The sequence below is a fragment of the Phaenicophaeus curvirostris genome, chromosome 3 (genome assembly GCF_032191515.1).
Source record: "Phaenicophaeus curvirostris isolate KB17595 chromosome 3, BPBGC_Pcur_1.0, whole genome shotgun sequence".
NCBI classification, from domain to species: domain Eukaryota; kingdom Metazoa; phylum Chordata; class Aves; order Cuculiformes; family Cuculidae; genus Phaenicophaeus; species Phaenicophaeus curvirostris.
This window is the reverse complement of record NC_091394.1, coordinates 61,591,161-61,615,455: the sequence shown is the minus strand read 5'-3', so window position 1 is coordinate 61,615,455 and position 24,295 is coordinate 61,591,161. Positions and strand designations below refer to the sequence as shown.

Here is a 24,295-nt window from a genome sequence, read left to right as displayed (position 1 = left end):
GTGGAACTAAAACCACTAAATTAAATGTGAGGAAAAATTCTTCCTCTCTCATCTGATTACTTCCAACAGGTCTCAGTGCTGTGTATAAATGTAATGCCATGCATCAGAATAGGCAATGCAGTAGTTTTCCAGTACTGGTAGTAATATATCTTGCTTTACTTAATATTTGTCTAATGATGGCATATGTAGGTTCCTATTGATACCACAATACAGGGAAATTCTTCCTTTTTAAGAATAGGTTCATGTTCTTCTTAGTTCTGAAAGTGCAGCTGAGCTCTGAATATCTCTAGCATAGTGGGAAGATTAAAAATATTTTTTGTTTATTAATCTTTTTCTTGTGGCTTCATTTCAAGGATAAAACTTTCCTTCATGGTGAATGGAAGACCTTTCCTTGATTACTTATGTATACGAGAGGTTTGTGCTTTGTTGAATTGACCTTTTGATGTTTCATTGCTGAAATTGCAATTGTAGTTTTGTGACAAATCTTCCCCTCTGCGTTAACTTTTTTCCTTATGCAACTTGTATGCAAGTCAGCTGTCACTCCACAGATTCATACACAGTACAGAACTATCACTTCTGACGTGTTAATATCATATTTATGAACTAGCATTTAGCAGCAATAGCGCTCTCAACTGTTTCTCAAAAGAGTTAGAAATTTAATAATGATTTTAACAACATATTTTGACTAATCTCCAGACTTCGCTTTATTAAAACCATTCAGTAACTCTGACAAGGTCACAAGATTTTGAGTTCATTTTTAGGAGAAAATGAGTCACAAACAGTATAGTGACAGGCTTTTATGGTTACAGATTTCACATATTCTATTCCTTCAAAAGGGCTTATATAGATTGATAGATCTACAAAGAAGGAAATGAAAAAATGAAGGGAAGAGATATAAATAGACTTTTTCATTAGGATGAATGATGGAAGGTATTAACCCCACTACAGCAGTGTGCCTCTTACATGTCTTCTTTTTCATTCCTTTTGACCTGCTATCATCTTCCTTCTAAGTAAAAGTTAACTGCAGTCTGAAATGTAGGTAAGGTGAGCAATAGCTGGAAATAAATGTTTCCTCAAACATTATTACTGTTCAAAAAAGTGTCCATCAGCTGAAATGTCAGGCTCAAAATCCATTTAAGCACTGCACAGAGGCTAAACAGGCAGCTATTATTAAATTTTAAGGCTGCCTGACGGGCTTCAGACCAAGAACTGAGGTTAACATGATGCACTGAATATTGCAGAGTATATTTAATTAGGTAGGCTTTGACTCTCAGATGGCTGGGGATTTATTCTGTGCAAAATACTGCAAAAATATGATAGAATAGCTGCATGTACCTAAGAAAAGAGTCTGCTGCATCATATTAAAATGCATAAAATTGCTCTTTCATTGTAGTTTCATGGACTTTTATTGTAATGTAATCACTGTCTACTTTTAACCTGACTGCTTTGAATCACCAGTGTACTTCTCTCTTAACTAAGTTTTTGTTCATTATGCTGCAAGTTAACAATGTGACTTTTTTCCAGCAATCCTGTGCTTCTCAGCTAATCATCACACCAAACTTTTTTCCCATTGTACCTTACACAGACATTTCTTCATTCAATACATATCTGTGGGATTGCTATGTATGAATTAACATTTATTTTTAATGTACTTATCTATAAGCACAGAGGACTCTAAAACACAAATGGTCATTAAGACACAAATTAGCAGGAAGTGAGATATTATAGCACTATTTAGTTGCTTTTAATCAGATGCAAGATCTTAGAAGGGAATAAAAAAGAATTTATTTCTCTCCACTGGTTGTTAAATGTCCTAGTTGTTTCTATTCTGCCTCTTTGCTCCTCTTATAGCACATGGCTCTTGCCCCTGCCCCAGGCCATTCTCCCCTAGCTAAAAAAAAATATCTATTCACATAAAAGTCTAAAAGTTTATATTTAAAGGTACAAGAAAAAACTGGAAATTTGCCCATTCCTAATGAAGGATACTGTGCTAAATTATGCTTTCCAAGACGAGTGAGATGACTTTCGCTTGCAACAAAACACTGAATTGCCATCAACCATTCTGGAAGACAACCAGAAATTAAATGTAGATACCCAATCTTTATGGAGAATGGGCACTGTGTTACTTTTACATACTGGATCACCTTAGCACTTGTGTTTTATTGGTTAATAGACAAGTCAACTTTTCTCCATTCTCGGTGGTTATTATTCCCATTGGTATCGTAAGACAAAAGACTCCCAAAAGACAATACGGTGGGCTTGCATTCAGAAGAAGGTGGATTGGGCCTTGGATGTCAAAACTAGACCTTGACTCAACTCTTCTGAATTAGACACATCTTCTAAGTGAACAAGGCCCTTAATTTGACAACAACTCTCTTGAGAGGCCCTGAATGTAAGCTGCACACACTCTTTAAAAGCTGACTGCATTTCCAAGAACATGTTGTATTGTTTGGTGGCAGTTTTATCTTTCACACATACATAAAACACAGACATGTGAAGCACATTATAAAGGACTAAATATAGCATACTTGTGTAAAAAGTAAACAGTCTGTCTTCCCAGGTATAGTCATATCTGTGTTTGCACATGAGTGTGCATGTACACACACTTTTACTCTTTGAAAGGCATTGTACTTCATGTCTTCCTTATAATTTTGCTGACTTTCATTTAATGAAGCCTTCCTGTTCCAGGAATTTAGTTAGCAATTATTCCATAAATGATGTTGAAGTTTCCAGATGTCCGTATGAAGCCCTAGCTGCTGTCATGACTCAATGCAGCTACACAAAAAGGAGTTGTCCATGGATTTCACTTACCAAAAATTCTGTTTATATATCCCAAATTATACAGCTGTCTTGTTGCCACACTATTCTCTGCTGTTACCCTGTGCTACTGGTTCCTGACTAACTGATAATTTGCAGCTTTCCAAGGGGGAGTTGTCTGGACTTTTCCTGCTCCTCAAGACCTACATTTCATACTGCTTTTCCAAGTGTTCATATTTCTGCTTTACAGCACCAGTCTCTGTCTAGGCTCCTTGAGACTTTCCTATGCACACAAAATGCTTTTGATGCTTTCCTGTTCAAGTTTTGTCTGAGAATATCTTTGATACATTTTTTCCCTACTGGAAATCTAAATTAAAGTGTTAAAATAGATTTGACATTAATATCTGTTGCATTATGATGGAGAACTGAATGTTGTATGATTTGCAGCAAAGGAAAAGTATTTTGTTTAAGGCGTTTCACTCTGTTTTCAATCAAAAAGTCTGCTTTTCCATCACAGCCATGAATTTCTTTAATTATGTTTTCAATAAGCCTTTCCAGATATTATCAAATATTTTCCTACAAATGGAATTAGTTTTTTTCTACTATATTCACTCCACCTACAAGTGCTATTCTGAGAACAAACAAAACAACTATGTTAAGATTTATGAAAAGAAGTTTATGAATAAATATTCGGTTGCTTATTATTAATCCTACAGCCATAAAATAGTATTGGCATTTATTCCTTTTTATTCCCTAGAGGCAGATATTTTACCGCTTAACTCCTCATCTATGAAAGGAAGTAACTGACTTGATCACATGCTGCCCCTTTCTTAAATAGATTTGGTCTTGATCATCCTCTTTGATCAACCAATATTTTCCCATTCTTGCTACTGCTTTTACCAATTGCTATGCTAGTCATATGGGTATGGTGGTGGTGTTAGGCAATTCTCACAATCTCTTTTCACACAGCATCCTACCAAAATGTTCAGCATATTCAAACTTTTCCTCTGCCTATGTAAATGACTTCTTATAAATACTTTTTTAAAGGTGTGCATGATTTCCTACCTATTGAACAACATGTGTATGTATATAAGGGTTTAATTGATAAAGGCAGGTTAAGGACATGGGATCAGCATTTTAGATGCCTAGTCTAGTTATCTGTAAGTGTTGAACAGGTCTATCTAATTATTGATCATAATGATAGTGCACACTGTAAACGGCTTGATCTGTCACCTCCACTAACTACGTTGATTATGGAAAACCGGACTAAATGGCTTCAGAAGCTTTGATTCAAATTTAAATGTAAACACAGAAAGACTTAAATAAATATATATTTGCAACACGGATTACATGATTTTCAGCAGTGTGACTGGCTCATGCAAGCAGTTCACACATCTCTATGTAGAAGTTTAGCAAGTACAAACCTGACATCTAGGTGAGGTGGTAGTAACTAAATAAGTATGTCTTTAAGCACAATTGGTTGTGTACATGTATGCCAGATTCTGCCATTTTTCAAACTTTGTTCTTTGTCTTGGTAGTTAATGCAAGCCTAAGTTTCACCACAGGTACTGTGTCTCCAGAGACAGAGAGGTGTGTATCAGTACTTACAGCTGTCTTCTTCCTCCATGAAAATACTGATGACATAACAGGCATACACAAATCCAATCAGCTGCATGAAAGAAAAGGAAAAGCAGTCATTAGAAGACATTGAACACGTACTAAGCTTTTAGTAAATGCTGCATAAATACAGGCACCACAGCTATGTTCAGAAAACATCTGCTTCCATTTCCAGTCTTTATATGTAAATTTCAGTGCAAATGGTCACAAACAGCTAAATCAAAGAGACTTTACCTCTTTTGCTCATGTTGCATTATATTTCAACATCTTTCAGCAGCCCCACCGAGATCAGTATTGATGAACATTACTATTGAGAGATAATTGGACCATGATGTTCAGCTACTACATTCTTTTGTTTGTTCAGTACCTCTGCTCTCACATGACTTTGTCCATGTGAATGTTGGCCCCCTAACCACCTAATGAAGTATTAAAAGGTTAAAATATTTCTTGGCAGCTACAGAATTAAATGATAGCAAAGTTTGTATGGAATCCACACAAGATGTCTTAGTGTGTTGCACGAAGTGTCCCAGTGAAGAAATGCTTGGCAAATGTTTAATTTGATATGTGAAATGTAATGATGTACCTAAACAATAAAGTTGTATTATGATTTGTTATCATCAGGAAACGTCTTATCAGAAGGGCCTACCAGTAAATCACATTAACTATGCAAAATATAAGCAGACTCATTTCCCCGAAGTGCAACACAAGGAAAATCATGGAATAATTTTAACAGTAACTGCCACAAAAACATCCTCCTCAAAGAGATCTGTGTAATTTGTGCCACCAAGAGGAAGAGATAATGATCTTTAGTATCAGGGAATAAAAAAATCCTCTCAATTACTTCCCAAATAGATAAAATGTTTCCTTATGACCTCTACCAAAGAAGAAAATTCCACTGGGCAAGGAACCATTAAAATGCACTGCCTGGACATTTCCGTGCTTGAGAAAATATTATTTGTGCAGCTGTACACAATTCATGCTATCTGAAAGCCTTGAAAAGACTGTTCATAAGAGATTTCTAAAATAACACAGAGATTAGTTTAAAGAAAACTCCTTTTTCTTTGGTGCATTCAAAAAATCTAATTAAAATAGTTCTTTTAAGGGTGTCATGGATCAACCATCTGAGAAAGAGGTAATTTAATAGTATCTAGACAGGTATAATCTCCTTCAGAGGCACAGAAATCATTCCAAACTGTTTTCTGGTTAGGCTGCACAAGAAGCTTTACAAGCAGCTCCAAGAGCCTCTCTGCAGACAAAAAGCTTGTCCACACAAGGGAATTCAGAGAAGTTAAGATGAATTAACTAAAGCTGTGAAATCAATGCACATAAGATAAAGTACATTAAATCCCTGTGTGGCCTCTCCCATTCAGAAATAAAGTGGCCTTAGTTCACTGTAGCTTAATCCTCCTCCAAGGAATTAATCTTCCCCACAAAGAATTAAGCTACAGTACACTAAAAATGAGCTACTTGTGAATGAGAGCTGTCACAGTGTTGCAGCAAAGACTTGTTGGATCTCCTACTCCGGGGCATTCACTTCCCTGGGGTTTTGGGAAAGTGAATTTAATTCAGCTTTCCTCTCACTCTGCGCAGATTACAGTATCAGAAGCTTCTTTGGCTTTTTGTTTGGGGGTCAAATTTACTGGTGTGGTATTGCCACAGCCTCAACCAAGTGAACACCACTTTGTTTTACTGGTGCTCTAAGCCAGTTAAACGCAAAACAGATCTGGAGAAGGCACTCACTGGAGGCAGCTAGGACCAAGCTATGCTTGAGTTAGCAAGCCCTGCTGCACTCGTTGTCACGGTGCACGGAGCTGGATGAGAACTAGAGCCACAGTGAGGCTGGCTGGCTCAGTGTGAGCCCACGTGCACCTGCTGAAGACTGTGCAGGTGGATAAGAGAAGTCCAGCCTCTCTCTATTAATAAAAATGGGATATTGTGGTTCTGCAGCCCTGCACTTCCAGGAGCAGCATTGGCTTACAGACTCTTTGAAAGACTAAGCACATTTTTTCCCCTAAACTTTATACTTTAGAGCAACTTTCAGGTATGACAACTGAAGCAATATGATTTAAAAACTTCCAGAGCATCAGAAAAACAGTCATACTTGAGGTACAGTACTTTTGCCACCTGATATATACATACAGATTAAATAATTATTGCATTAGTGTCAGATGAACACCAGAAAACAGACGGCTTTGCATTAGGGAATGTCACCTGCTTTTTTGCAATATTTCCTGTTCAGCATTCATGCAATTTGACTTGGGTTTGTTTCTTTTCCCTGAACATGAGTGAAATATTTTGAAGAATACAACTGCTGATTAAATAATGAACATGATAAAAATGAACTGTATCAGAGCTTGTGGGTTAAATGTTTGTGAAGGAAGGTAAAATATTTATTTACCATTTTCCAATTACATATTTCTTCCTTCTTTCTTCTTATTTGTATTCCATATTAAATTAACCTTACTTTTATAAATGCAATTCCTTTTTTATATGTGAATGTATAAAACATATACCCATGATGGTTTCCAGCAAATTTTGCACATATGTCAAAGATGTTGGATAGGTGGATAAAGCACAGAAAGACTTTATTACACTCTAATGTGTAATAAACCACCTAACACAAAGAAGAAAGTAACAGGGAAAAGCACTTGAAGTGGTTTTTCCCTCAAAAAAAGCATGGGTACAGAGCAAGCCTGATTGTTTTAACAATCCCAGCATCTTATATAATGCTCTATTAGTAGGTCTTCTCCTTAAGTAAATATTTTCCTACTGTTTTCTGTGTTTGAAACACACTTTACCTAATCTATGACCTACTTGCAAAGCCAGCAGTCTCTCTACTTCTTAGTATTTCTTTATGTATCTCAGCATTAACAGATAAACATTCCTCAGTCAGATAGAAATCACTGCCACCAATTGTGCTTATGGCATATAATTGTATAAAAGATACCACTTTCTCCCATCTGTTTAGTTACTGATACCAGGAGAAATTAAAAAATATGTTAATCCTCTCTTAATTTCATTGTCTTTTTGGGAGAAAAAGAAAGATCAGGTCTCTAATCACACTGGGAGTTATCGTAGCCCACCATATTCCAAGAATATCTTTCTGTAATTAAAAGACAGAATGCACATTTCTGCAAGAATAAAGCAACAAAAAGGAAAAAAGACCCTTTAGCATCAGTTGTCGGGTACTGCTGCTCAGAGGTGGACAGCAATGTCTGGCTTGTAAATAATGTACTAGTAATCGTAGTTTGGCAACTGATATCTACAGTACAATTAACATATAGCAATAGAGTGGGAATATATGCTTCTATAGAAGTGACCTGTTTCCAGATCTTTAAGCAGTTACAGCCACTACAGTGTGAATATTTTTATAAATCAGTTAATGAAAACCTCTTCTTTTGCTTTATTGATGGATGTGCTAATAAAATATTTATTCTAACAAATTACTTTTGCTATCTTAATTAACCCAGCTACTGTTTAATTAATGACATTGTGCTCATGTGAACCCATCTAGCCATCATGTTAACTGGCAGCTTGCAGAAATCTGACTGTTGTGTAGTGCCCAGTTTCTTCATAGTGGAAATGCAGGCTATTGGCCTGGCACCAAGTGATAAGATTTAAATGTGTGTTCCCTGATGATTAAGAAAATGTGATGCAAATGAGCTAGAAGATACTTAATTTCCTCATCTTATGTTTCAGTAATCATTCAAAGGGACTAATGAAGTGGTTGGAATGGGATGTCCAAAGCATCAAAGGTCAATAGCAGCTGAAAGTATAAAAGAGAACCTCTAGCTTGATCCAGAGAGCAATTTAGATGCCAAGCGGGGCTTGTTTTGACAATGTTGAATTTCAAGACAGAAACCTTCTGGTATCCATGCACTGTACAGGGGACTGTCTGTCTTGATTGCAGAGCCCAGTCTAGTGAACTGTCTCTGAGGGCACTTATCAGTATTATTTTGGAGAAAAATCAAGAGGGAAACTGTGGGAAGATACTGTTGTTCTCTGCCTTTCACTCACCTGCACAGTAGTTAGGGTACACATCTTGCTCTGGAGAGAATAAGCAATACAGAAATTACTCGGACATTTCATGGAATCACAGAATGGTTTGGTTGGAAGGAACCCTAAAGATGATCGAGTCCAAGCCTCCTGCCATCTTTGACTAGATCAGGTTGCTCAAGGCCCTGTCCAACTTAACTTCGAACACTCCCAGGGATGGGGCGTCCACAACTGCCCCGGGCAACCTGTTCCAGCATCTCACCATCCTCATCATAAAAAATGTCTTCCTTCTGTCCAATCTAAATCTACCTTCTTTCAGTTTAAAAGTATTGCTTCTTGTCCAGTCACTACAGGTCATGGTAAAAAGCCTCTCTCCACTAAATAAAACCAATCCTCTCAGCCCTCCAATGATTCTCATGGCCCTTCTTTGGACCCTCTCATACAGAGGGTGAGAATCACTTCTCTTGACCTGCTGGCCACACTTCCTGTGGTGCAGCTCCGGATACAGTTGGATTTCTGGGCTGCAAGCCCTCATTGCCAGCTTCACCCACCAGGACACCTTAGTCCTTCTCCACAGGACTGCTCTCAATCCATTCACCCTCCAGTCTGTACTGAGTTTAAGAATTGCCCTGATCCAGTCGCAGGACCTTGCACATGGAACTTCATGAGGTTTGACCAGGCCCATTCCTTGAGCCTACCAAGATCCTTCTGTGTGGCATCTTCCCCTCCAGTTGCACCACTCAGCTTGGTTTCATCAGCAATCAATCCTGCTATGTCATTAATGAAGATTTGAAATAGTATTGGTCCCAGTATAGACTTCTGAACGATACCACTTGTTACTGGTTTCCATTTGGACACTAAGCCATAATTCTGTGGATGTGGCCATCCAATATTTTCAGAATCACCAGTATTTTTGTGCCAAAAAATTAGTTCTTCAATGACTCCTTAAATAATTTTGCTTACATTCTCCAAATCATAGCAATGAGCAGGCTCAGGATGTGGGAAACAATTGTCACCTAGGTTAAGTCAGCATAGATTTCAGTTGGAGTGCACAAAGGGATTTCTTATTAGTGAAACATGGGTACATTTATATGATGCTATTATCAAAGCTTTTGATGCATAATTTATTTTCTGCTGATAGCCCTAGGTAGAAAGGAAGTAGTAGTCTGTTATTTTTCTCCTGTGCAGGCAGTATAGTCTCTAGATAACCTAAATGCCTTAGTCTATCTAAAATCTCTAGGCTTAAGCTATGGACATCTGCATGAAATATAAATAGAATATTAATAGAAGTGAAATTAGATTATACAATTGTCCATCATTAAACTGTAAGAAACTATGAAAACATGTAAGAAATTTAAAAAACTAATAATCTGAGCAAATATACGCTGTGCTATGTAATTGCTTTAATAGATGAATTTGCTAGAATATATCCTATTAAAAAGATGAACTATGCTCAGTGTAAAATTTATATTTACTTGCAAATCAGTATATTTTAATAGTTGTCAGTTAATCTGGATTAACTTTTCTGTAGGAAAATGAGGACAAATGCAAAATAAAATTAGAAGTGATTATTTAAATAAAGGATATTAATCTGCAGACTGAAATATTTTTTATTAATATAGATTATTTAGATAATTTTGATTTAAATATTTCTGCTTGGCTCGACCACCATCAGCTGCAGCTTTTAAATCCACTCTCACAGTACATGATTGCTTTCATATCTATCTGCTTCACATGTTACAGTTCCACTGATTCAAAGGAGATATGTGAGTGTATACCAGGTATTTAAGTTTACGTGGCGTAGTACTCTAGGCTATCATATTAATCTTTAAGATCAGGTGTAAAATAAGATACTTATCACAGTTAAGCTACCACTTAAGAGTTTTGTACCGATCTCATTATACAACAACACAGAAACATCCAAATAAACTAAATAAATGTTCATAGGCTTGGCTCTCAGAGGATGCACACAACATTATAGATAAACTAGATTCGGAGGATTCCTCCAGCCAAAAAGATAAGAGTACTATGCTTCACATCCTTCCTTGTACACACCCAGTTCACCCAGACTGCCACCTCACTGAATATGACTTTTTCTTTACTTCTGTTTTGCTGATGGTAGCTGAAGAAGATTATTTCCCATCTATCTGTGCGGTACTTGAGATGTGTAAGCCGGCAAACACAACACCTGTTTTCTGCAACATATTTTCACTATTGCTCAATTTCCCACAATGATAATAGGAATATGAAAGTAGAAGAATTCTTTTAAATTGAATGTTTATGTATAAAAAGGGTGGAGGGTACAAAGCTTGACAAGATGCCTTTAAATTTAACTTATAAAATGGGAACTGTGTCACAAGAGTGAATTTACTATAGTAAGAAAGTAAAAATGCATTAAATTACACAACATACTATTATTATCTCTTGACTAGTATTTTCAGGAAAGCTAACCAGTTCTAAGGAAAGATCAAAATAGGAGTAAGATCAAAATAGGAGTAGTTCATCTTCTAAGTAATCTACTCGTGACTAACATTTTAACACTCTGCAAAGAGGACTATAAAGCCCTTTTCTTCCTCTAAAGATTAGTAAAGCATTATAGTAAATCAGAATGAGAGATATAAAAGAGATAGGACACTGTCCCAGGATCTGTGTGCCTCTGTGAGTCAGCAAAATAGAAATATGACTATTGTACACAAAAATTATGATTCCACATGTTCCAAGACAATGACAACAGATGGCTAAAAATGCAATCTGGAGAGAAGAAAACGGGATCAAGAGTAACAGTAGTAGATAGTTGTAGTATAACAATAACCACTCATCCATTCATTATAACTGCAAGTTTATATACTACTGCATATAGTTATCCAATTATGTGACTATGCATTATAACTGCTTGATTATATTAGAAAGATATTGTAAAATCATGTAATTATACACAATTTCAAAACTGAAGGTAAATTTTTGAATTACAGAGGAAACAGCCTCAAAGGAACGTTCTTATTTTCTGGAACTAGATGATGAAATGTGTAACATTTTACAGCAGCAGCAGTAGAAGTTCCAACCTTTAAGTGCTTAGAAATCTAAAAACATAAATGAAGACAACAGAAAAAATGTCCAGAAAGCAAAGCAGGATATGGTAGCAGCAATTTCCCAAGTACATTATGTTGTTTAAACATTATTTCTTTTTTCTTCCCTACATCTTCATAAATCTACTGGATTTGACTTGAATAAAATCTAAGCTTTAGGGACATTCTCTATTAATTTCAGTAGCACAACCCAGAGCTGATCTGGTCATGCTGTTCTATATACATCTGTAGTGAAGAGCTCCCAGAAGTTACAACTCTGATAGGCCTTAAAAGGTGTTAAGGACTATAAAAGTGGCTGAAATTAGCTTGCCAGTACTTTGCTTTGTATTGACCAGAGAGAAACAAGTGAGCAGAGATATCGAATCCTTAAAATAAATACAGCTAATACTGCAGGAGATAATTTCTCTTCAGTGCCACCTGCCTAGCACTGAGAGAGGAGAGCAGCATTCTGGTAACATCTATACACATTAGCTACTGTACTTTTTGAAGACCTACCCCACATTTGTTCTTCTGAAATCCTCGTCTCCACAATGTCCTTTTGTCATTAAATTAAAAGTTGTATTTGACAATTTAAGTTTCCCAGGCCCAGATCAGAACCATTGCTACCTGCACTTGGCCAGGGAATTTATTCCTTCAACAGTGTAAACATAAAACTACTCCCATCACCCACTTCCCCAAAATGACCATGTTAAGAGGGAGAAATCCTGTGTTACGCTGTCAAGGTGTGTCCCAGCTCGGTTACAGGTGAGAAAAAGAAGTGATAACATTGTAGGTTCTCTTTCCTACTCTTGTTATCCCTGCTTTGTTTTTGTTGCAGGACATTTAGAAAAAAATACTATATAACCTGAAAGAAGATCATCGGAAGATTTGGAAGAAACTGTTTAACCTGGACTGCCGTATGATTCTGTAGGTCACAGAATTTCATCTAGATAGTCTCATAGCCCAGTGATAACATTATCAGAGCATCCCTCACAGACTAGTTTGGGGTACTCGTGCTCCAGATGAGTTATGTTCACAGAAGGGATCTGGTAACCTTTGTCCTTCATTCACACAAGAGTAAGAAATAATCCCCAAGCTTTAATCCTATTTATTTGGTTGTCTATCATTTGACAAACATCTAAGTTTTATGTTTTGAATAAAATTAAATTCTCAACATTCTCCTACAGTGTGCAAAGAAAATAAAAGTTTTAAGAATGAGGTCAAAGTTCTCATATTTAAGTTAATGACTAATTAGCTTCTCAGCTGAATAACAGGGAGAGAGAAAATCATTTACACCTAATTTTGCAATAAGCAGACATGCTTCTTTATCCATGTCTGTAAACCTGACTTTGCGTTATTTATTTTTATATTTTCCAAAGAAGTACTTCTGTTTGCAGTGTTAGGTGTAATTTCAGAGCTACTTGCAGATGACATGATGTTTCACATCTTTTGATAAAGCAGAGAATTTCAGGTTTGATCGTGTCTTGTAACCCAAAGTGCTTCTCAAGGTATCCATTGGGTAATGACTCCAACTGCACAAAATTGTACATACCACTTTGGAAGCTGGTAATGAAATCTCAAGAAAGAATAAAAGGAATGTCTGCCAGTGACTAGAGTCAATGTAATTCTTTTTGGCATCTGACAAGGTACTTGGTAAGATTTCTGAATCCCACAGAAACCAATTATGCGTGTAGGAGGTACTAAAGTAAATTCCTTACAGAACAGCAGCATATTGCAAATCTTGTCCATTTTAAATGCTAATACTCCTTTCAAAATTCTTCCACTGCTTATACTACAATTATGAAAGATATCCTTTGTTGATAGAATGCCAAAAGATATTTTTTTCCTTATTGATTAGAAGGCACATGAGAGTATTATTTCCACTTACTTGTGGCAATAGGTACAGAGGATGCATTTTAATTCCAAGAATGCATTGTAATCTGTAAGAATTACTTATTTTCTACTGAATCATTTCTTTCTATTCATGTGCCATATATATAACACATGCATGAAGCTATTATATCACCATGAGCTTGTACTTATTTTAAGACAGAAAAACCGTGGTATGTAAAAAAAATAACTAGTTCAAGATTTCAGTGGGGTGACAGTGAGTGTAAGAATAGAATTACTACAGCCTTATCCCCACTATGCACTAGCATCCTTTATAGATATTTCTCAAACATCTAGGCAATAATAGCTAAGACTGAACACATTATTATTCTAGTTCCTGTTAATCCACAAGCATGGCTTGAAAATTGTATGAAAAAAAATGCAAAGATTTCCCTAACAACAATTGTGTCAGAGCATACCTCAGGGAAAACCAGAATAACAAAAAGCATCTCAGAGATAAAACATAAGCTGTCATATTAATTCATGTTAGGAAATATTACATGATCTAATGAACAGCAAAGTAAGATTTAATCTCTACCCATACCAGGTTGCTCATATTAGCCCCCACTAGCGGAACCTGCAGAGAGGACTTTCAGAAGCAGTAGACAGAAATACACCTCATAATTAAGCTCCAAACCCTGAAAGACATACACCAGCTTAGATCCAGTGCTAATGAAATCACAGGGAAAAAAAAAGGCTTGCGTAATAACCAAGAGCTGGTTAAAATTCACAAAAGTGCAGAAATTCATATAAGGCAGTATGGATGAGCATAGATTGTCTAAAAACTTTTCTTATAAACTGCAGGGGGAGCTGGAAAAATAGCATACAGTGTTTGTGGATCTCAATTTCAAGTTATTTTTGGACATTGGTTCAGTTTTCTTTTTCTATTAATATGTTGCCCAATACGGACAAGGAAAATCACAAACAGATAATTTCACCATTTTTTCTTGGATGTGTAAACATATACTGAAAATTCTGCAAATCTTATCTGCCTGAGAGAACCATGGATAATGTCTGTCTATTCTTGGCAAAGAAAGTTTACCTCCATCTTTAAGAAGGTAAGAAAATAAAGAACAGGCAAATATATGATGGCTTTTAATTCTCAAAAATGAAAAATGAAAATAATCACTTCTATATCCACCAGATACTTTGATATTGTTTTGACTTTTTGTGCATTCATTGAAATACTACAGCAATGAACAACAGTATATCACAGACAGATCGGTGAAGATAAGAAACTCTTGATCATCACTTTGTTTTTCCTAATCAATTTTCATCTAACAGTATATTTTACATGCTTGTATTTTCACTTCTGTGTGAATGTGCTGTATTCAAATCATAGAACAAATGACTTGGTTTTGAGCCACAGTTGAGCTACTTTTCCTCTTGGGAGAAACAATACTAAAATCAGAAACTGGGCTGGATTTGCATGTTTAAGAGGTAATATAGCAGCCTCTTCACTCATCTGTAACTCCTAAAATCGTGCAACACAAAGAACTGCAACACACCAATGAAGACAATATAAAAACCACTTTTGTGATAGCTGGTTTTCTTCTATGCTTCTTCTATGCTTTCTTCTATGCTGGTTCTTCTTGCTGTGGATAATACTTTTTAATTTCTTCAAGTTTCCACCTCGAATTTGCAGATGGAGTTACATAAACACACAAACGCACACGTACATCCTTATAATCCTTTGTGGAGTGGCCTGCTGTTATATTTGAGAAACAAAACTACCATAAAAGCAGAAATGTTATCAGCTTACTTAGGTATTCCCAGTTAAACTGTGTGCTAAAAGGCTTTTGTGCAGGATTCCCACTGGGCAGAAAAGCTATCAAGAATTGCAATGAAGCTTTGCTTTCTATTCATGCTTGATGAATTTCAGAAGTTGCTTCTCCAGTCATATCTCACCCAGTGTCATCTCTTATACCACTTCACCCAGGCACAGTTTATTTTCTTGCAGTATATGATCCACATATGCATGTTGTGGCTTTGTGTCCTGTTCATTCCCACTTCTTACCAACAGCTTTCACTAGACAGCACATCCCAGTGCTCCCCTTACCTTCATCTAGGTTTGAGCCTGCAGCCTGAAGCTCAGTGTGCACCCAAAATCAAGATTTCTTTTCCAAGGAGTCTAAGCGCAGCCTGTAATCAGGCAGTGTGCAAATACACAAGCAACACCGAACTTGTTCTAGAAAAGACTATGTTTCCCACAGTACAAAACCAGTATAAGCATCCCTACATGGCTGGTGACGGTGCCCTTAAGTGCTGAAGTACTGCCCCAGAGTCAACTGCCAGGGTGTTTCAGCAAACAGGAGGCAAATTTAGCCTTAATGCCTATCTTGAAGCTACTGCTACAAAGAGAGTCTGCATCCGGTAAAATAATTGCAAAAGGAGTCAAAGCAGAATCTGCTGCCCTGAGAATATGTCTTGAGACAGGACAGGTAATAACTGAAAGCATATGTCTGGAGTCCTTGACTCTTGCTCACTTAGACTGAGCTTTTGACTATGGTATATAGTTTTTTTCCAGCAAACAAGCTCAAATTTAAAGAAATCTAGGACTTGGTAGACAGTGCTTATTCACATCCTGTTCTGACATGAAGAGAACTCTGAATTACACAACCTGAAGGAAAGGAAGTCCAGGAAAGAAAATACTAACACACTTCTCTTCCTTCTACTTGCATCCAGAGTTGTGACAGACCTCTGCCAAAAAATCTCCCTTCTGTACATGGAGGATGCCAGGACCTCAGGAGTATGAGCTTAGTCCTTGAGAGAAACTTTAATACAGAAGAGGGAGGATGAAGTCATCACGAAAACATGCAGCTTTGGACACCTGGAGAACATTTCTAGGGTTCTTCTGCTTCCTTTGGACTGGTTGTTTGTTCAACCCCTCTTGCTTTTTTCCTTTCATATACAAATAATTTAAGCCTACTAAACCATGTAGTGCTGCACAGACTAGCTAAATAAATATCTGGGAGGTTAAACTTAATGGCACTTTTTCCTCTGCTGCTACAACTCCTTTGTGTTGTTAGCAGAATTACAGCTAGCTCATTTAAAGAAAACTCAGTTAGGTCTGTTTTACAGACAACTGCAACAGCTTTTTGAAGCATTAACTTTTATAAAAGCCAATTTTTATCAATAAGAAAATAAACGAGAGGCAGTCTTACCTCTGTAATAAGAAAATTGGCACAAACTGTAATTATTCAATATGAGGACATAGGGACAAATATGACAGAATGGTGAAGAATGGATGGTGGAAGGGGAAAACCATGTACCATGTTAAAGCCCTTTGGGGTATAAGTAATCCAATTGATACAGAGCACTTGCACCTCCAAACATTGACCAGACCCTAACCAAAGCTTCTCAAAAAGTATATGCTGTCACGGAATAAAAAGGATTAATCTCTTAATCTCACAGTTTCGTAAAAGGCCAAAGTATAAGGATACATGAATGGAGTGTGAATAAATCAATGTTCACAGTGAGGGAAGTTATCTGTAGTGCCCGACACAGAATCATGCTCAATCCTATGTATTTCAAGTATTGATAAATGACAGAGAAATAGGGTAAGGAACTCTTAGACTGTTGACAACATGAAATGAATGTCAGCTGCGAAATGTTGTTGATGAATCTCATGACATTGAGTGACAGGGTGATAAAATTAGAGCTGAAATTTGATGTCAATAAATGCAAAATAATGCACATAAGGAAAACCAAATATAACTACATATATACATTAAGAGGCTCTAAATTTGCCATTAAGTCTTGGAAAACTTGTGAATAGTTCGCCATAAGCATTAGCTCAGTGGTCAGCTGCAGTCAGAAGGGAGAATCAAATAGTAGGAAAGCAATGGAAAGGAAAGTAGAATACATCACTATGCCACTGTACAAATCTCCTGTGTCCTGCATCCTCAGTGCTACACACAGTTCTTCCTCCTCATCTCAGAAAAGAATTAATTGAAACAGACGAAGTACAGAGAAAGGTGTCAAAGATAATCAAAGATACAGGTGGCTTTAGAATAAGGAGAGATTAAACAAATTCATGCTTGGAAAGGAGACAATTGATGACTACTTTTTCAAAAAAATCATGAACAGCTTGGAAAAGATGAATACAAAACAATTAATAATATGCTTCATTATATAAGAACAATGGAAAATCAAACCAAATTATCAGATCACAGACTAAGGGGTTGCCTTTCATCAGAACCTGAAGGAAGGACATTTTCCACACAACTCAGAGGAAACCATGGAACTCAATACTCAGAACATGCTGGAGAGGTGAGACCTACGCATGGGTCAAAAGCTGAATAGCACATTCAGCGAAAAAAATGTTCATTGAAGGCAATGAAAAACTAAACTGCAGCTACAAATGGTTTGTTCCAGGAAGTCCTAGGCAATATTGCTAGGAAATAATAAGCACTTGTTTGCTGCATTAAATGTGTCAATTTCTTACTATTTATATTTGCTAAATTCAGCTGGAAATTAGAAGTAGGAAAGTCTAACTTACAAAATGGGGGAGAGATTAAAACATTAGCTCTAGGCTTAATGTATGTATTGTCATTTCAACCCACTCTTTGTCAAATTCAAATGAATTACTTGAAGTTTGTTTACATTCAGGTTTTGGAATTCATACGAAATTATTCAGTTATATTCCAGATGAAAAAGAAGACATAATGTAAGTTAGTTCCACAAAAAATATTGAGAATAGATATGAGTGATGCTCAGCAGTCATGCTAGATTTCTAGAATTACTCTTATCAGTTCATAATCCAATATTTCCTTGCAACTTTATTCAGTGTAAGAAATATGGTCTATGATCAGAGTTGGGCCAGGAAAGCTTTTATTGTTTATTTATGAGTGAATGTGCTATAACAACAGTTCAAAATACTTTATGGATTTGATTCTCAAGTCTGAAAGTCACACTAGTCAGCCAATCTTTGCTAGTAAAAAATCATTAATACTTAAGAACTGAAACAACTTGGGGGGTTAGAGAGAAGCTTACTAAAAATTAAAGGAAGGATGCAATACATTGTTACATTACTAATATACTATTTAGCTGACTCTGGGACTTATTCACAACCTATCTCAAAAACTGACAACACCTGTGAGCTCTTTATATTTTTCAGTTTTTTTGAAAAATAGTCAATCCATGGTTAATGTAGCAGATATGTTGAAATGAAAAGCTGTGCACAGAAGCAACTTTCTTCTGTGACCAAGGCCTGAAAGTCTGTCCATGTGGAGAGGACTGAACTGTATTCATAATTCAGAACATCAACTAGTTGGTCCCAAAAATTGATCTGAGAAAACGATCCACAAGTGAAAAGTACTTGGAATAAATTTGTTCTTTTGTTTTATATATATAAACTTTAAAATTGTCATCATCTTACACATTTTCATGCAGAAAGTCCTGTGAGAGGGATTATATTTCCTTTCTGTATTATAATGAATAGAACTGGTAACATTTATAAGAAATAACATTGAATGGGAAGACAGTTTGCACTACAAAACCCATAAACTACTGGAGATAATGATTCTAGTAGTAGAACAAAGACAGAAAACACCCAGGAACTGCAGTGATCCAAGATGGAAGGTAGCTTCTAGGAGCAAACAGATCTATCTGAAAGAGATAGAAAGTGGTCAGACTGACTGGAAGAACACATGCTGAACTAGTACAAAGTTTTCCAAGCAGAAGCATAGAAAGTGATGGATTTGGCTCAGTAATGGTCTTTGGATGACTCACACACAAATTACTAGAGGCAAATTTCAAATAAAACCGTAAGTGTACAGGGACAAACTCAGAAAGGTCAAGACAAAAGATTCAACTAAAAGGAGAATAAAGCATAATAAAAAATATACAGTGGCATCATACTAATAAAGAGCAAGATCAAGCAACAAGCTGTCACAGTCCTCAGAGACGTAGGCTGTTGCATGTGGCAGCAGTGAGTATTTTCCAGCACGGGCAGGTCACCCATCAGCTGGGCCATCTGCTACAGCTATGGAAACATCGCCTCCAGCTGACTGAAGGCATGGGGCTCAGCTGCTGATTATAAGGTTTGGCTCCATGAAATGGCATTGCCTTTAAGGGAACCAATATGAGGTCGAACATATTTCTACCTAGTGCCCACCCACCCCCCTGAGACAAGCCCTGTAGCTTGGGAACCAGTAGTGAGAGGGGAGAGACAAAGCAATGGTTATAGGTCGTGTTCTAACCTCCGACAATGAGACAAGGCTCAATTCAGTCGCTTCACTCAGTACAAGTGGACACATGTTCAAATATAGACATTTTCTTACCCTCAGCTGGAAAAAGGTGGTGTGCACTAGACCACAATGTTTTGTTTGTGGAAAAGTTTTTAGTTAATAACAAGATCACTGTGCTTGAGCATCCACCCTACTCACCAGATCTGTTTCTCTGCAATGTCTACCTCTTCCCAAAGGTCAAGTGCATTTTTATGGAAAGATAGGAAAACAAAACTGACAGAGATCCTCAACAGTGTTTCAGAAAATAATGTCCAGAATTGCTTTGAACATCATCAGCATCATATGCATCTGTGTGCCAACTCAGAAGGGAACTATTTTGAAGGTGATCATAGCTGATTTTCTTAATTTGTTAAATGAAAAGTGTTACAGGCATAGTCTCATTTTTTTTTGTGTCAGACCTTGTATAGAACCATGACCTTGGGACAGCTGAAAAATTCAGCATCTTTTCTCTTTATTCTCTTCTACAATAGAAAGATTAAATGTGGCCACTGAAGTAATGCCACTGACAATAACCAAGGACTCAGGTGAGAATCAGGAAGAATATATTATTAATAATTTGCATAAATTAGAGATCTGAAGAAATTCAGATGTACTAGCGCTGGTAAATTCACCTCAAAGCATGTAGAAGTCTGGGTAACACAATATCTCAAGCATGTCAGGACACACTTGTGAGAATTTGATTAAAACAGGAGAGGCTGAAGATCAGAAAGACCAAGATTGTCCCTGCCTCTTCACATGAAAACAGGAAAAGAGAAGGGAAAGAGGATACACAGAATTATATCCCTAACTTCAGTTACTATAAACTTATTGAAACAAGGAATCAAATTATTAGTAGGTCAATAAACATACTAGTATGAAGACAAGTTAATAAGAATATCCAAAACTGAATCATATTAAATTCTGTTCCTTTTTTCGGAGAGATAATGGGCTTTGTGGTTAGGGAAGGAGCAACAGATGTGATATATTTTGATTTTAGTAAGTGTTTTGACACTGCTTCTCATTCTTATAAGCAAACTATGAAAATATTGCTTAGATCAAAATACTGTTATATAGATTAAACAACTGTCTTGAAAATTGCACTCAGAAACAGCTACTCATTGTTCTACACCAAATTAAAAGATGGTAGCTGATGGGGCTCCATAAAATTCTACCTGGGTCCAGTACTATCCAATAGCTTCATTAGTCACTTGGTTATCTGAAGAGATACTATACCTCTTACACTTTCAGATGGAAGCAAGCTGACAGTGGTTGCAAGCCCCATGGTGGACAAGATTAAAATGAAAGTAATCTTGACAAATTGCCAAAGGGGAAAAAAATAGGATGTGATGCAGTAAGGCCAAGTGCAAATTATTCAAGTAGGCTTAATGAAGTACTCGAAGACATAACAGGGTGAACAAGAGGTAACTTAGCAGTTCCACAGAACACTGAATCACATCTAGACCATGATTTGATACTATCATAGAGTTGGGAAAAAAATCAGACAGCATACTGAGATGGAAAACTGAATTTTAAGGTAAATCAGGAGTGCACAGAACAGAGCACCAGTAAGGCACTGGTTGCCAGATTGCATATATTTTGGAGATTTCCCTTCAGCAAAGGTGAGAACCAAATAGAGCAATTCCAGAAGTGCAAAGGTCTTCTTCAGACTGCTGCCATCTAAATCATGTATCAAACAATTTTATTCTAGAAATAAGAAGTTACTGTCAGAGGATAAAAATCTTAACAGAGCTTTTCAAATTCAATTACAACATGAATCAACTACTAATATCAAAAGACTCAAGGGTTTTCTCATTAGTATTTTAAAGCAGCATGATAGATTATTTTGAGTGTGTCAATTATGACTCGTACTTCTTGTTAAGTCCCCATTGTAAGGGAAAATCTTAAGACAGTTGAACTGTCTTTTTTCAGGTCAATAGATGAAAAATATAATTAAAGTTGTTATGAATCAAGACAGGGCATAGCTTTGTCTGACAGCTATAGTAAGGGTGGATGAGATGCAAAGCAGAATTTGATCACTTTCAGGTTTTGTGCTGGCTCGTATCTGGGCAAGAATCATTTATTATGAAAGAAATGTGGCACACAGGAAATCTGCCCAAAACTGAGAAGAGAAACAAGATCTGTGGGGTTGTTATTCCCTGATGGTGAAGTGCTACTATTCAAGATGGGATATTAACTTCCCAATAGGCTAAACTAATCATCACCAGGAAATAGTAAACATCCTTGACATTAAACTAAGTTACTGTTGGACACTGGGCTGTATATGTGAATAACTCAGTAATTTTTTCTAGGAAGAACATTTAAGACATTGCCAGCTAGACAGGCAGATGCCCAAACCTACCCAGAACGTGGATAGATACCTAAGCATACACATCTAATATACTTTTAGGAATTACAGAATACTCTGCTAAGCTTCCAGTTGCCACTCTTGGAGGTTGATATCTTGGCAGTCCCAATTCACATTCACTTAACATATGCAGAAGTCTTAGGCATTTAAAGTGGCCAACTGAAAACTTGGTGGGATAGTGTAATGTGCCTACAATGACATTAAATAATTCCATTTAGAAGGAACATGATATCTTCCAAACTGGATACAATAATAATAAAAAAAAAATGTACCCTAGGAAGGTTTTCTTTGGTGTCTAAACTTTACCTCACTTATTTGACCCGAATGTGATTAGGTTTTGTACAGTTGTACTGTACACTGGTGAAGCCATGCTGTCTCAAATCGTATCCCTGTCCTCCATATGCTTTAGCATGACTTCTAGGAGGATCTGTTCCATGATCTTCCCAGGCACAGAGGTGAGGCTGACAGGTTGGTAGTTCTCAGGGTCACCCTTTCTACCCTTTCTAAAAATGGGCATGGTGTTGCCCTTCTTCATGCTCACTAGGCATGTCCCCTGACTGCCATAACTTTCAAATATCATGGAGAGTGGCTTGGCAAACACATCAGCCAATTCCCTCAGGACTCTGGGATGCATCTCATTAGGCCCCACAGACTAATATATGATCATGTTCCTCATGTGGTCATAAACCTGATCCTCCCCTACAGTGGGAGGGGCTTTACCACAGTGGTCCCCATCTTGTTGTCCATTGAGCCAGGAGGGGTGAGAAGAGCAGTTGCCAGTGAAGACCGAGGTAAAAAAGTTGTAGAGTACCTCAGCCTTCTTGTCTCTTCACACAAGTTCACAATTTTTGTTCATCACAGGGGTAGACTTCCTTTAATCTTCCTTTTCTGGTTGGCATACCTACAGAAGTCCTTCTTGTTATTCTTTGCTTCCCTCGCCAAGTTCAGCTCCAGCTGCACCTTGGCCTTCCTGAACCCATCCTTACACAGCCAGCCACCATGCTTATACTCTTCCCAGATTCCCTGTCCCTGCTTGCACTGCCTATGCAGTTCCCTCTTGATCTTCAACTTGACCAGCAGGCCTCAACTCAGCCATGCTGTTCTCCTCCCTTCCCTGCCTGGTTTCCTGCATTTGGGAACTGAGTGCTCTTGTGCTCTATGGAAAGCATCCTTGAATATTTGTCAGCTTTGTACTGCTCCCTCATCATCTTCTAGTTCAAATTCCACTGCCATGGGCAGGGGCATCTTCCATTACAGCAGGATGCACAAAGTCTCATCCAACCTGGAACTGAATATTTCCAGAGATGAGGCATTGTTATGACCCAAAAGTGAAATTGGGAGGTCATAGCAGACATCCACAACTTCTGTGGGCAACCTGTTCCAGTGCCTCGAAACCCTCATAATGTAGAATTTCTTCCTCATATCTAACCCAAATTTGCCCACTTTGTTTCCCCTTTCCCAGTGAGTAGGGACTTCACTGGACTGTCTCAGCTTCTCAAATACGATGGATAGTGGCTTAGCAACTTCATCTGCCAGTTCTCCCACAACCCATGGTTGTATCTTATCAAGTTCCATGGATTTGTGCACCTTCAGATTCCTTAGATGGTCTTGAACCTCATGTTCTCCTTCAGTGGGCAGTTCTTAGTTCTCTCAGTCCCTGCCTTTTCCTTTTGCACCTTCGGCAGAGTGACCAGAGCACTTGCTGGTCAAGACTGATGCAAAAATGTCTTTAAGTAGCTTAGCCTTCTCCATATCCTGGACAACCAGCTCTCCCATTTCCTTCCAGAGGGGCCTTGCATTTTCCCGAGTCTTCTATTTTATCACTGACGTACCTGTAGAAGCTTTTCTTGTTGACCTTGATGTACCCAGCCAGATTTAATTCTATCAGGGCCTCAGCTTTCCTAATCTCCTAGTGCTTTAAAGGCCCAGATCCATCTATTCAAAATATCCTCATTTTTTAAAGTAATGGACTAGAAAGAATAAAGAATTCTGGTTTGTGCAACGTAGGAGTACATTATCTTCTCTTGGGTAAGATACTGCACTTCTATCTTCTGTCCAGCTTAGCTAGTTTAACATGACTAACACTCAATAGGCATTAACAGCATATTTTATCTTGCTTCCTAATGTTTTTTATGTGCATGATGAAAAATGCCAGAAAGGAGAAGTAAGTAAGTAAGTAAGTAAGTAAGTAAGGAAGGGAGAAGAGTGTTAAAAGTGAAGTAGAGGTTGTGTGGGAGAGGACTGGCTGGACCAAACTCCTTATATTTTCTCATTGCTTGTTTGCAGGAGGCCAGCTAACTCCACAAAGGGCTATGAAAATAGCTGTGTAATAATCTGCAGCTTAGCAAAGTTTACAGACTATCTTTGCTTTTTAA

At 37.3% G+C, this 24,295-nt stretch overlaps 1 protein-coding gene across 2 annotated transcripts in view; it reads right to left on the bottom strand.

The window, feature by feature from the left end:
- NKAIN3 (sodium/potassium transporting ATPase interacting 3) overlaps positions 1-24,295 on the bottom strand; it is a 354,764-nt gene that overhangs the window by 18,003 nt on the left and 312,466 nt on the right. Inside the window, exon 5 of one of the 2 annotated variants that reach the window (XM_069854196.1) lies at positions 4,366-4,426. In XM_069854196.1, the coding sequence (XP_069710297.1) occupies positions 4,366-4,426 (61 nt within the window). Of the gene's footprint in view, positions 1-4,354; positions 4,427-24,295 lie in introns of those variants that run through there. The other variant, XM_069854197.1, reaches the window with a different exon arrangement.